This window comes from Podarcis melisellensis, assembly GCF_964234715.1.
Source record: "Podarcis melisellensis genome assembly, chromosome: 9".
Classification (NCBI taxonomy): Eukaryota; Metazoa; Chordata; class Lepidosauria; order Squamata; family Lacertidae; genus Podarcis; species Podarcis melisellensis.
Genome location: NC_138541.1, coordinates 56,061,225 through 56,075,589, shown reverse-complemented (window position 1 = coordinate 56,075,589; position 14,365 = coordinate 56,061,225). Strand labels below are relative to the sequence as shown.

At 40.7% G+C, this 14,365-nt stretch overlaps 1 protein-coding gene and 1 long non-coding RNA gene across 2 annotated transcripts in view; both read right to left on the bottom strand.

The window, feature by feature from the left end:
• Nucleotides 1-14,365, bottom strand: part of ZDHHC2 (zDHHC palmitoyltransferase 2) — a 27,153-nt gene extending 12,788 nt beyond the window's left edge. Inside the window, exons 1-3 of the mRNA XM_081924583.1 lie at nt 13,990-14,365; nt 3,900-3,926; nt 901-995 (exon numbers count right to left, since the gene is read on the bottom strand). Of these exons, the coding sequence (XP_081780709.1) occupies nt 901-995; nt 3,900-3,926; nt 13,990-14,191 (324 nt within the window). The 5' untranslated portion in view covers nt 14,192-14,365. The remainder of the gene's footprint in view (nt 1-900; nt 996-3,899; nt 3,927-13,989) is intronic.
• LOC309377454 lies at nt 13,015-13,977 on the bottom strand. The gene is made up of 2 exons (XR_014171588.1): nt 13,518-13,977; nt 13,015-13,443 (listed from the first exon to the last, which is right to left on the bottom strand). It is a non-coding gene; the product is annotated as an uncharacterized lncRNA (long non-coding RNA).

Sequence of the window (14,365 nt, the reverse complement as noted above, 5' to 3'; positions counted from 1 at the left end):
GCGTTTCTCTCCTCCCTTCCCTCTCAGTTTCTTTCTCTCACTCACACAGTTCCAATTTTGTTAAATTCCATATTATATTCCAATTTCTTCCATCCTCACTTGTGCAGATATTTTTAATAAAACTTGCAAAACTTTAATAAAACCCAGCGCCTTTTCCTGCCTTCGCATTCCATGGGGAAGCGAGTGCCAGACCGCCAGGCAAACTGGGTGAGAGCCTGGTTCCTCTTCCAACCTAAGAGGAATGCAGATAATGAAATTCCCTCATCATTATTTGATTATCTCAGTCTCTCAGTCTCTCTCTCTCTCTCTCTCTCTCTCTCTCTCTGTGTGTGTGTGTGTGTGTGTGTTGGGAGAGACTTCATTCCTGGCACACTGGAAACAGGAAGCCTGCAGCCTAACTTTCTCAATGCTCCATATTATTCACATCTCAACCCCAGGTGAGATAGCTTGAAAAGTCAACCTTTTCAACCCTCAAATAGTCTCAATAGGAGACATAATTAAGTTATCATGTCCTATTGCTAAGCTTGAAAAAAATTAAGACCAAGTGCTTTGGTTTTCTTTCCTCTTTCATTCACAGTCCTTTTCTTTATGTGTCTTGCCTTTTGGATTGTAAGCTTGAAGGCAAGGATTGCCTTTTTCTTTTTGCTGAAGAGCTCAGTAAAAATATTTCAAACAGACAGACAAACCAAAGTGCATGAAAGAACACTGTGCTTTTATTCACCCAGATATAAAATGTTTGCAACTATCAATAATGACCATGTTTTGCTAACTGGTGGTCTTCAGGGAATGGGATCTAGAGATAACGAATTCATACAAGGTGTTATTTACACCTAAAAAAAATGGGGATATTATGCACCAGAAACAAAATTAACAAAGGCCTTTTTCTTACACCACACTTACTTCTTTGGAAGGATTCATTGGTGATGTAAAGATTGTTTTCCAGTAAGACCACACAAACATCGTGAAAAATAGATGGTAGGCAAGCAGGCACACCACTAAATCAAAGACATAAAATTAAGGCATTAAACAAATTACAGAAACTGCATAATAGTGTGAGAAATATACAGACAACCAAGATGAAGCTCAACATTTCCAAGGGGTCCACAGTAGGTAACAGTGCTATCAAGACATCAGCACAACTATAAAATAAAATAAGGGTAATTAAAGAAATTTTGTAGCACTACCAGAAAATGTGCAGCCAGACTTGTAAGGTTTACTAGGAAGAATTCTATGGGTGCAATTTAGCACTGTACTAATTTGATTATTCTGCCCGTGCAAGCATTTCTGCTCGCTTGATGAAATTATCTCCCACTCTCCTCCTCACTTCCCAAGCCCACCAAGAAGATTTGGGGGAGGTGTGGAGGACACACAGGAGACAACAACTATAATATGAGTAAAGTCATGCAAGGTTGGAAGCTACAGGAGCAGACCAAGGTACAAGAGGGAGGAAAGATGAGGTGTACACGCAAGCAATTTAAGGTCCTCAGGTATCCTCCCTAAACCCATGGGAAATTTATCTGGCTGTTTTTGAAGAACGCAGCGTTAAGAGATGAGCTTGTCTGTTGGCTATTTCTATTTATTTAATTAACTCACTGATTCATCTGATAAGTTCCCATCACCATAGAGGGCTCCCACTGCTGTGGACACTTAAAATAATTAAAACGAACACAGTGATATTACAGTCATTACTAATTGATAAAATCTAATAGAAGTCATAAAAACATAACTTAAGACCAGTTACAGTTTAAATCAGGCTGGCTACAAAGCCATGAACAAGTCTCATTAGTTCTGCATCTGAAGCCTGATGGAATCAGTTAAAATAATTCCTTCCCAATGACTGACATTACTGGCTCAGTGAAGGGTCCAGTTAAGGATTCCAAGATTAAGGTTCTGAGCTGCTGATTTTCAGCAATGGTTGAGTGAATATCACTTTGCAATGAGGACAGATATAATATATGGAACCAGACCTCATAGCAGATTCTCCAGCAGTAGTGTGAGCTTGGATTCCTCCCAGGTTTGCAACTGAAATGATGTGCACACCAGCAAAATGAACCCTGGTATTGCCCCTCCCGCATGCTTCAGATTGGTTCTCCACATTTTTTGTTTGTTTTTATAAGTGCCTCATAATCATTCACACAGAGATGCATTCATTCATCATCTTATTAGTTTCCTTTCTGAAAAGGAAACTTCTTTAAACTGCCAAACTGCTCGAGGGATAGAAGGGGGGAGATTTTTTTGGCAGTGAGGACATATCCAGATTGGCAACGCTGATCTAAGAATATGATGAACCTCTTCACTCTAATAACTATTTACAGTGGTACCTCGATTTTCAAATGTCTCAGAAGTTGAACATTTCAGTTTTCGAATGCCAAAAACCCGGAAGTAACTGCTTCAGTTTTCAAATGCTTTTTGGAAGTCGAACATGCCACGTGGCTTCCGTGTTTGAGTTTTCCGTAAGTAAATGCTTCAATTTTCGAATGTTTCGGAAGTCGAACGGTCTTCTGGAGCAGATTACGTTCGAAAACCGAGGTACCACTGTATTTATTTAAATAAGAATATTTATTTACTTAGTAAGAATATCCAGCCTTTCCAAGGCTTACACTTCACTCAAGGCAGCTTACATAAATACACAATAAAACATATTAATAAAATACAGATATGACAGGCACGACAAATAACTGGTAGTCTTCAACACAGACTCTTATCCAAAGTGCTGCAGTGAAAGCTTGCTGGAATGGAAAGGTCTTCAACAACTGATGAAATTGTCCAGGGAAGGAGGCATTCAAACCTAAAAGGACAAGGTGTTTCAAGATCTAGGTGTGGCCACATCAAAGGCCCTCTCTTGGGTGCCTACCATCCATGGTTCTTCTATAAGTAGGATACAGAGAGGATTCTCCCCACTAGATCTTAGGCAGGAGGCGAGCTAGTCTGGAAGGAGGCAATCCTTTAGTCAACCTGCACCTAAACCATTTAGGACTTTATAGGTGAATGCCAAAGCTTTCAACAATATTCTTCCCCATCCAAAACAGGTTGAATCCCTATTCCAGAATCGGTCTCTCTTCTGACCAGGAGCACTTGTGTCTTGTTTGGATTAAATATCAATTTGTTAATGCTCATCTTGTGCATTCCTGCCTCCAATCACCAATTTGGAACATAAACAACTTCCTTAGTAATTGTTGAACAGCAGAAACAGAGCTGTGTGTCATCTGCAGTGATCTACCAACCACAATTGCTTCACAGCATAGTTTGTTTTTTCCCCAAATGGGGAATTTTTTTATTCTTTTATCCCCAAATGGGGGAAAAATAAAGAAGCTGCCCACATTTCCAACATTTACTATAAAGCAGCAGTTTCTGCCACTTCAGACTGTGCGGAAGGGGAGGCACACTCTTAAATACGCCCCCATGCAAACAGTAATCAGGATATCAAGAAAAGGAGTAAAAAAAATGCAGACTAGGATTCTACCAAAAGTCTATTTCATCCTTCTTCACTTGCATTGATATTGAACTTGATTATTGAGTAACTTACACAAGCTGATTCAAAATCATATCTCCATAAGCATTCCTTCTCTCCCTCTCTCCTTGCCTTATATTCTGTATCAGTTTTAGATGACTACCAGATACAGCTTTTTCCTTTTTCTTTACTACTAATACTGCACAGAAAAAGATTTTTTCCAGGCCTGTCAGTAATTCTTCTATTGGCAAGCCCTGAATTCAAAACTGCTCATCCTGGTATAAGTTTAAAAATAATTACATGCGTAGATATAGGAATCAAAATGCAGAGAGTAAATCACGAAATGTGTAGTAAAACCTTGCTAAAGCGAAGTGAACTCTATATACACTGTTTTTTGAGATATTGTAAGAAAAGCAAAACATAAATGTAATAATAAATAAACAGTTACCTTTTTCTCCAATATTTGTCATGGTTACTGAAAGAGAGACAGAAAAAAACAAAGTGAAAAAATATTAGTTGCCATTATTTGAGCACAAACAAGACATTCCCATCTTCTTGAGACAATGTGTACATTTGTTAGTTAATATAAATATTTTACTTTGTAAATTGCTGTGACCAATTAAACATCCATTCCAAAACAAACAAACCAACCCACCCTAGGATAATATCCTAGCAGTTAGAATATTTGTAAGTAAATAAAGGGGGAACATTCAGGGGCCGGTATTCTCTCTTGAAAAGATGATTAGATCCTTGAGTGGGTGAACAGCCACAACTGCATTAAAAGGAGAAATACTCTTCTCAATGAAGACAAGGAGGGCCTGGTGTGCTCTGGTCCATGCGGTCACGAAGAGTTGGACACGACTAGATGACTAAACAACAACTACTCTTCTCAGTTAGTTCTAGTGTGGAAGAGGATACAGGAGTTTCAACTTGAGATAGGAAAGACTTCTTAAGCCAGTGGAAAATATTAAGATAGACAACACTCTTAAAGTGCTAGTCTGCAGAGATATGCCTCCCAAAGGGGTTGAGAGTGGTGTTGGAGGGAAAGGGGCTCCTGGCTCCCAGGGTCTTGATGCCCTTTTCTCACAGCTAGGGGGTTGAAACTGAAATTTCCCACTATTGTTAGCTATAAGGTTAAAATGGGATCACCAATTGGATGATCACTAACAATTTATCTACAAGTGGTATTAACATATATTGAAATAGAGTGATACACAACCATGACTTATTGGTAGTTTTCTCCCCCATGCATCAATTTTATTTCATTTATTTCTAAAGGTATACAGCCTTAACACTTCATGATCTAAACTGCATTGGTGGTAAAAGAATTAAATGTGGGTTATGTAATTCAATTTTAGGTTTTACTAATTGTAGTATTTTGAGATACAAACACTGCATTGGGCAGCAGCAGAGGGAAAGATGGAAAGCAGGTCTCACCCCACCCGATTCTGAGACCAGCTCTGTTTAGCTCCTGCTCTTCCTCAACTACTTCCATTCAAGTTTGTTATGATCCAAACTCAGTAACTTCAAAACTGGTACCTGAATTTACCTGTTCTTCTTCTCTCCCCATCCCTTTTGATACACATTATGTTTTATAAAGTTTTACAATGTAAGCCTGTAGGCAGGGACTGTCATTTATTTTTGATATTATGTGAGTTGCTTTGGGAGTTTTGGGGCTTAAGGGTGGGAGAAAAATGCTCCTGAATAAAGAAAGAAACAAGTCAAATATGACTAAGTGGCACCTTGAAGTCCTTTGCCCAACATCTTCTACTGAGTAAATTGAGGATGCTTGCAATGTATGGGGATGCACATGCATTTGAGGTTCAACTGATTTCAGCTGGAAAGATTTAAGCATGTGCTTAACTTTCTCATTCATTTAAACGATGCTTCAAAGTGCTTCTGCTTCATGTCTATATATAGCTAAGTACCAGACGTTGCTGCATATTAATTATACTTGTCACAGTAAAATTATGTGACAAATATTTCAATTAAAATACTTTCAATGTATTGCCTAACTGTCACATCATCTTTTTTCAATAACTTTTCCTTTAAAAATTTACACGTGACTCAACCAATATTTTATGTGCCATAAAGAGCAAAGCTATCTAGTGAGCTGGTCTGCCTAATGGATAAACAAAGACTGAGGATTTTTGGTTCAAATATCATCATTGTCATAGATTTGAGTGTGGTCTTGGCCAAGTCACGTTCTCTTAGCCTATATTCCTTTTGGGCATATGGAAATAAGTGGCCTATTTTACATGCTTGTTCAATCAGAAAATGTAATAGATTAAAACCACTTGGAAAAAATTAAGAAATGATATAGGAATTATCATTACAATTTTAACCTCCAGGACCTTGTCATTTGTGGGTTGCTGTTTTTTGTAATCACATTGCTTTCTGCATAGAGTACATCCAAAATGTTCTCCTTGTTTTGTGTTATGTCTAATACACCATACTTTTTCACTGTTCTGTTTGAGACATACTGGTTTGTTTCTGTTTAATCTCTAATACACTGCCCAGAGAGGAAGGCAGGATATAGCCCATGTACTACATAGTTATGACTAAGTTCTATTGAAACCAATGAAACAAGTTAGTCAAGCCACAACTAACTTCACTTATGGAATTCAAACAGGGCTGACTGCTCCCAGCCACCATGGCCATATATAACACCAGTTTTCCTGGGCAAAAGAAGTAGACAAATGGCTGTATATGCATTTGGCATTTTGTTGGGGCTGTGGTATAGCTAACATGGTGCCCATGAATACAGCTGAGCGCCATGCTGACCTCCCAGGGTGCCCATAAGGCCCCTAAGCTCTCCACCTTTTCCTTCTCCCTTCAGAAGAGGGAAGGAAGCAATCACCACCTTAAAAAGAACACCGAGATGACCAGGGGATCATCACTCTTTACCACATCTTGCCTCTATGAACTTTTTCTGGATGAGATAAGGACCAAAAACAGGCAAGTAAGAAGGTAAAGTATGAAGACATAGTTTTTTGTTTGTTACAGCAGTGACCAACACAATGCATCTGGAGGGAGTGCAAGTAAAATGATCCAAATAAGAAGGGAAGTAGCAGAGTGTGTTTCTATGTGATTTCTCCTTGAGGCATGTGTATGTGTTTGTTTGTGTGATTCTCTTTATCCTATGTGGAGGAAGAAGAGGGTTTGCCTTCTGTGAAATGGGTGTTTTTGCAATTGGTCGTCATTGACAGTCATTTTGTGAATGGGTATTCCTATGGTTCTCATTTTGTGACAGCATTCATGACACTTTCTCAAGATTTTAGATGTACTCATGGACACACACACAAAAAAGATTGACATTTTAGGTGAGGGATAAAAGCTGCTAGGAGTAAAGTGAAAGGTAAAGGACCCCTGGCTGATTAAGTCCAGTCAAACGAGACTATGGAGTGTGGCACTTATCTCGCTTTTCAGGCTGAGGGAGCTGGAGTTTGTCCACAGAAAAATTTCTGGGTCATGTGGTCAGCATGACTAAACCGCTTCTGGTGCACGGAAGACTGTGAAGAATGCCAGAGCACACAAACACCATTTACCTTCCTGTCACAGTGGTATCTATTTATCTATTTGTGCTGGTATGCTTTTGAACTGCTAGGCTGGCAGAAGTTGCTGAGAGTAGGGTATAATGTGGAGTGGGAAGGAGGAGGTGAGAAGAGTTAACAAATCTCCCACTTAGTTGTTTCTCCAAACTTAATTGTGGGTAAGCATGGGAGAGTCATACACAGTTGAATACAAATTCCAGTTTGGCTCGAAGATATTATCTATATCCCTGCTTCTGGATTAACAGGAAAAGTCCTCTGCTGTTCCCAGAGGTCAGGTCATAATTATTCTTCATTTGTGTGTCTTTTTGCTGAATACCAGTTTTAAAATACAAGTTTTAAAACTGAATACCAGTCTTAAAAAATTATGTTCTTTAAAATTATTTCAACATTCCTGGCCAGAAGCCTACAGTCTTCCCCCTTGAAGTAAGGTTATAGAATCAGTGGCTGCATTGCAGGTACATGCAATGCAAGTACAAATTATGTGTCAGAGGCAGTTCCTCACAAGCAGTTCCAGTGCAGCTCCTTCCGAGTATGGTTTGCAAAAATATTTAGATAGAGTGATTAAAAATTCAGAGGGGGTGGTTTGGCTGTGCTAATCCATTACAGCAAATACAACAGCAGCATTTTGTAGCACCTTAAATGCTAAAAGATTCATTGTAGCATATGTTTTTTATTGAATGCTTCTACTACAATAAATCTGTTAGCATTTGAAGTGCTACATGGCTCTTTTTCAGTATTGGAATATGAAAAGGTGAAGAAGAAGAGAGGGTAAAAAAACAGTTTATTTAACCTTATAGCTACAGCAAATACAGCTGATGACCATTTCACATGGAGATTCTGTTCCCGGCCCCCACATGCATCAGCAGAGTGCGTATAAGCACATCCCACCTGTTATGCCCCTGTTCCACCCATTTTTTTGGTGTTTTTGTGACATTTTCGGTCACTTCCTGGTTCAGCACTGTGTGTGCATAAGCAACTTTGAGATACACATTAACTAGTCACTGTCTGTACTGGCAAGTCTCCAGTAGCAATTACAGAGATCTAATACATACAGTGGAATCTTGGTTCTTGAATCTAATCCATTCCCGAAGTCCATTCGACTCCCGAAACCATTCAAAAACCAAGGCATGGCTTCCAACTGGCTACAAGAGCTTCCTGCACTCAAGCGGAAGCCGCATCAGACATTTGGCTTCAGAATAATGTTCAAAAACTGGAACACTTTACTTCCGGGTTTTCGGTGTTCGGGAGCTGATTTGTTTGTCAACCAGGCCGTTCGAGAACCAAGGTATGACTGTATTTCTATATTTTATTTAAACGATTTAAATAAGTACACCGATTGTATATCATAATGGTTTTTGACTGCTTTGGATGAAGGCAACTTGAGCATTAATGCCATTTCTAATACACAACTTGCAAAATCCCAGCCAATTTGTCTTTCAGCATGTGCCAAATGTGGTGCTGATAGTTAAGAACACATTGAACTTGTATATAGTATTACTTATATATCTATGAGGCAGTAGAGATAACAGCTGCATAGAATGCAATAAGAATCCTGCTGGATCAGACCAAATGTCCATCTACTCCATTATTTTCTTTCCATCAGACAAACCAAATGCTTATTGGAAGCCCTCACACAGAATATAACAGCAATAGCCCTGTCCCACTGTTGCTTCAACTCCCAGGTTTTCAGATGCTGCCTCTGAACATGGAGGTTCCATTTAGCCTTCACAGCTAATAACTACAGACAAATCTATCCTCCATAAATGTCTGATTTTTTAAAAAGACCTTCTAAGACAGTGGCCAGTACTACATCTTGTAGTCTAAACCATTGAGCCTCTTGACTTGCTGATTGTAAGGTCGGAAGTTCAAATCCGCACGATGGGGTAAGCTCCCATTGCTTTTTCCCAGCTCCTGCCAGCCTAATAGTTTGAAGGCATACCAGCACAAGTAGATAAATAGGTACCGCTGTGGTGGGAAGGTAAACAACATTTCTGTGCACTGTGGCACTCGGCACAGTGTTCCGTGCACCATTGCTTAGACTTCTAGGTTGTTCATATTAACTCACAGTACAATCCTATGAATCCTTACTCAGAATTAGGTCCTACTGAATGCAAGATGGCTCTCTCTCAGGTATGTATTTACAGGGTTGCAGCACCAGAAGAATAGCAGGTTGAATGGTAATTGCCACCTTCAGAAAACCATCAATGGCAGGGGTGGGGGAGAACAAGATTCCATAACAATGACACCATAACTTCTAAAGCAGTTACAAAACGAAGTGATGCACAATAAAATGAAGCACAGTACTGTCTGCAGGCTTATCTAATCGACAAAAATATAAGAGATATGAAAATGACACAAGAGGAAATGAAATGAAGGAAAATTAACTAAATGAGTAGAAACTGGGAGAACAAGCATGCATTTAAACATTGTTTCAAAACCAAAACTGATGGAAATGTTCTAGTATCAGGAGGCCGGGCATTTCAGAGATAGGAAACAAGAGCATAAGGACACAAACACAACACACTAGTTTTGTGGCTTGAAAAGTATTACAAGAAAATAAGGAACAAGGAGGATAAAAATCTTTGTCTTTAGCTACAGAACATCTGGCACAGAAAATTAAAGATAACAACAACAAAAAACCCACCCCAGGAATTATGGTAACTTGAGAATGGCAGCACAAATCCCATGTACTCTGATGATGATACAAAGACATTTACCTCTGAATAAACATATGCACCACCGTACTGTATGTAAACTATACAGTGAATTCTTAATGAGTGCTCGATCTTTAGCTCCTGCACAGGAGATAATCCTAGGCCTATCTGCAAAGTTTTCATATTTGCCTTTTGTGGGAAGGGGAATTATTTAATATCCACCCACATGTATTGTGCTGTAGCATTTGCAAAAAATAATTTCTGGGAGTTATCTGATCTCAGACAAACCCACCACAAGAAAGATGCATCTTAGTTGCTAGGGAAAAAGGAAGGGCAAACTACAGAGATTCCAAGGACCAAGGGGAGGGAAAAACAACAGCTCTTTGGGGCCTCATGGATTCCTACTGCCTGGTATCTGTCACAGCTCTGAATTAACCTATTGGATAAAATCACTGACAGGTGCGATCAGTCAGTCTGGCTCACTTCACAGAGATCACTTAAAAGGGTACCTGTGCATTTTGCTTCACAACTTTCTTCCTATGGGGGCTTTAAAAAAAAATGAAAGCAGAGTCTGCAGCCCCTGCCCAGGGATGCCGCTGAAGGCGATCATGGGTGCCATGGCACCAGCGGGTGCCAGTTTGCTGGCTCCGTTTAGAAGGTTGGACTAGGAAAATTCAAATACCCAATCAGTTATTAAGCTCACTGGGTAACTTTGGGTCAGGCACTATAATTTAACCAACAGGGTTAGGATAAAATGTGTGTGTGGAGCATGTTTACCACCCTGAGTTCCTTGAAGGAATGGTAGGATATAAATGAAGTAAGTAAATAAATGCTTGGTAACTTCTTGGGGCACCCAGTTAAAGACACAGAAAGTATTTAGGGCTGGGGGAGATACAAATCTTAAAACTATTAGGCACAACATTAATCAAAATGGTATGCTAAACATCTAATCCTGTATGTGATTATGATTTGATCACAAGCCATCAATGTGTACAGTAATCTCTGATAAGGCAATGATTGTCCAAATGGTCATGAGAATCTGCCCTATCTTTCCCAAAGATTAAGGACACAATGTTTAGGGCGAAAGCTAATAAGCGAGGAAGAATTAAATTTCATATTGAAATCTAATATTCCTAGTCCAATCGTTTTATTTATAACCACTATGGATACATTCCTGCTAACGTTATACACACACTAACTTTCCCACCGAAACAAAAAGGACTTAAAAGTGCTTTCCTTCAGCTAATTTGTGTCTTTAAACAAAGTCTAGATTTTGAAGACAAAAATGTTTATAATTAACCATTTTTTTAATGGGAAATATCCAATTGTCACAGGGGAGAAGCCTATCAATGGTTATTGACCATTCATCAGGATTCTGGGTTTGGGAGTCAATAGTTGTTTCTAGCAGCTATTCAGCTTCCTCACTCTCTCTAAATATTCCACAAAGGTAAAGAAAGAGCATCTCTTTTGCACTCACTGCCTGACAAGGAACCTTGCAGAAGAGTCAGAGCAAGTGGTGTGTGCTTATGTTTGTAGCAACCCGTCTTCCAAGCCCTGGCAATCCTGCTGTGTCTCAGAACAGAATACAGTCTGGTACTTTTTGAAAGCAGGAGTCTCACACACATTATATACTGGAAGCTTTTTTAAAAAAACTGATGGGAGTACACTAAAAGATATTCCTATTATTTGTTAGATTTAAGTGTACAGTCACTACTGGCCCAGATAGCTAAATGGAACCTCCATATTCAAAGGCAATATACCACTGAATATCAGGTGTTAAAGACAAACAATCTGTTCTCTCCCATAGTGCATTGCTGCCTGTTATGCAAATGGATGGGGGAAATCACATCAATAAACGAGAGATGCATTGGGTCAGGCTGTGTCTCAAAACTAGGTCATGCAACTCTACCCTTTTCTTGTTCATTTCTTTACATTGTTCAGAAAAGGGAAAAGATTGGGGGAGGAGAGAAAAAGTAGAAGACAGAGGAAGAGTGAAAGAGAAAAGGAAAAATTGGCATATGTACTAAAACTGATAACTGCATCCTGCATTGGCCCCAGGTTTGAGAAGCTGAAGACTACTAGTATGATATACACTAAAACAGTGATGCTATCTACCTTAGACTTTATGTAGAACACTTCTTTTAAAAGTTGGTCACTACCTATGTAGGCAGTCTTAAACATGGGATGTCAGCTTTTAAAGCATTTGCTGTATGTTTAAGAAAGAAAGTTACTACAACCACCGAAGATCAACAAAAAAATCTACTAAATAACAGCAGCTAGCCAATAGCACACTTAACATTATTTTACAGTTCTGAAACTAAAACATGTTACACATTTTATTTCATGTTATAGATGTACAATTATAACCTTGTCCACAATAAAGTATAAAGTGCATTTTTATCTCTAGCACAAATTTATTCACAATAGCAGAAAACAGAATTAAACCGTCATATTTTGATCCAAATCCTCAAAGCACATTTGTGTGTGTGTGTCTCGAGAAAGTAAAGCATATAGAAAAGATGGCAATGGTGTACAGTTTTAATTCCCAGAAATTCATAATGTAGTTGTACTCTGTGTGGGAGGTACGCTGCTGTTAGTTGTTTACTATCTTGCAGATATGCATCACCACCACAATAGTAAACCAGCATGCACAAGATTTTTTTAGTGCATGACTGGGACCTAGCTTAGCACATGCTAGCATTTAATTAACCCAGGAGGCACTATTTACAAAAGGCAGAGTATCTCTCAAGAGACCTTCCTTTTTATTCTTAGCAGATTAAGGAAAAGGCCAAGACTACTAAAAATCACACTCCAATTAATCCCTAGATCTCTTTTTAACACCAGAACCATACAAAAATAATGTTGCGGTAGGAGATGAAGGAAGATTTACTATTCTCTATACAGTGCCTGCCAAGTAGGCTATATTTTGTATCTGCTCATTTCTAATAAGCAATGTGTGCTGCGCTAGAGTAAATATACACATTAAACAGAAATAGCCACAATTATAAAATCAGACACAGAAGGGTCCCAACCATTTGGCCATTAGACAATGAGCACCTGCTAAAGGTCACAAGTTAACTGTATGCCTATCCTTAGAGAACCCAAGGCACTCTGAGTGTGAATGTGTGTACATGTGTTTTCTACCCAAGTCTATCCTTCTTAACACATGGGATTGTGAAGAGAAAGATCCTACTTGGCTCAGCCCAGGCAATGCTAAGCATGTAAACAACAACCTGCGGTAGGAGAAGCAACGGATTAGGTGCTGCTGTCACCACTCCCAAGGCAGGGCAAAAAGCAGGATGTTTTGTTCACCATGAAAACATTCCAGACCTACATATGCAAGATCACAGTGGTGTTACTCTGCATTACATAATCCAGAGCACCAAATAAATCAGTCCTGGAACTGCAATCATGTACACAGATTAGACACACCATGCAGGAAAAAGCCCAACCAGGAAGCTTGCCTTTCTATCATGATTAAGAGCAGCACCAAATCACTATTGTTGATTTTAAGTGTTGAAAAAGAAAGAAAGAAAAATATAAGGGGGAAAAAGTTTTTTTGGGGGGAAATATGGGGTGAAAACAAAAGCCCAACTCCCTGTCAGCTACAAACAAGGATGTTTCCCAACCAGCAGTGCCCACTTCCTCCTCTTGTGGAAGCTATCAGCTGAGTGTCAGCGGCCGGTTTGCCTTAGGAGAGTCCGCTCTGGGGCAATCGATTGTTTATGCTGAGCGTGCGCGCTACACAGTCTCTCTCTCTCTCTCTCTCTCTCTCTCTCTCTCTCTCTCTCTCTCTCTCTCTCTCTCTCTCTCTCTCTCTCTCTCTCTCTCTCTCTCTCTCTCTCTCTCTGAGTGAACGAGCGCGCGTGTGCACGCGTGTTTACACACACACGCGCGCGCACATGCGGGTCTATTGAAAGCGCAACCCGTTTTAATAGTGTTTTACCTCAACAAACAACAGTTTAAAACACACACACAAAAACCCCAGCACGCCCCTAAGGCATCGAGTTCAAATTCTGACGCGCGCGTTATTATCGAGGGACGGAGGAGGGCGTAAGGCAAGCAGGAAGGATAAAATAAAAAGGTGCCCCTCATGCTGCCCCCGACGCAGCTTAAGGCTTGAGGTCGAAGAAGAAGACAAGGGTAAAAGGCTCGTCGGGAGAGGAGTCGGGGCCAATATCCGAACCGCGCCCGCGCCCCATTTCTTAGGCGAGCTTTGGCCAGAGGTGCCTCTGGAGAAACTCTCTTCTCCCCCGCGCCCCGCCATATATGTAGAATAAATATATTATCTCCGTCCATTCCTCTCTCCCCCACGCCTCCAGGGACTCACTCAAGCAGAGCTGGCCGACGTACGCGTAGTAGGACCAGGCGACGATGCTCCCGATGAAGAGAACCGGCACCCAGTAAATGAGCCACTGGCATCTTCTCCTCACGCCTCCCGCTCGAGAGCGGCTGCTGCTGCTGCTGCGGGACAGCGAGATGCTCGACGAAGCCGCCGGCCCTGCCGGCGCCGCCATCTTCCCGCGCCCCATTCTCCCGCCCGCTCAGCGCTCGGCCTCTTCAGCTGCTCGGTGGTCCGTCGGGGGAGCCCGGGGCCCTCGACGCACATCCCCGCCGGCGGAGGCGGCGACGGAGGAGACGCCTGCGCGGTCCCAGGGCTTGCGTCCCCCCTGTTCCCGCCTGGCCGCCCGTTGTGCCGCCCTCTC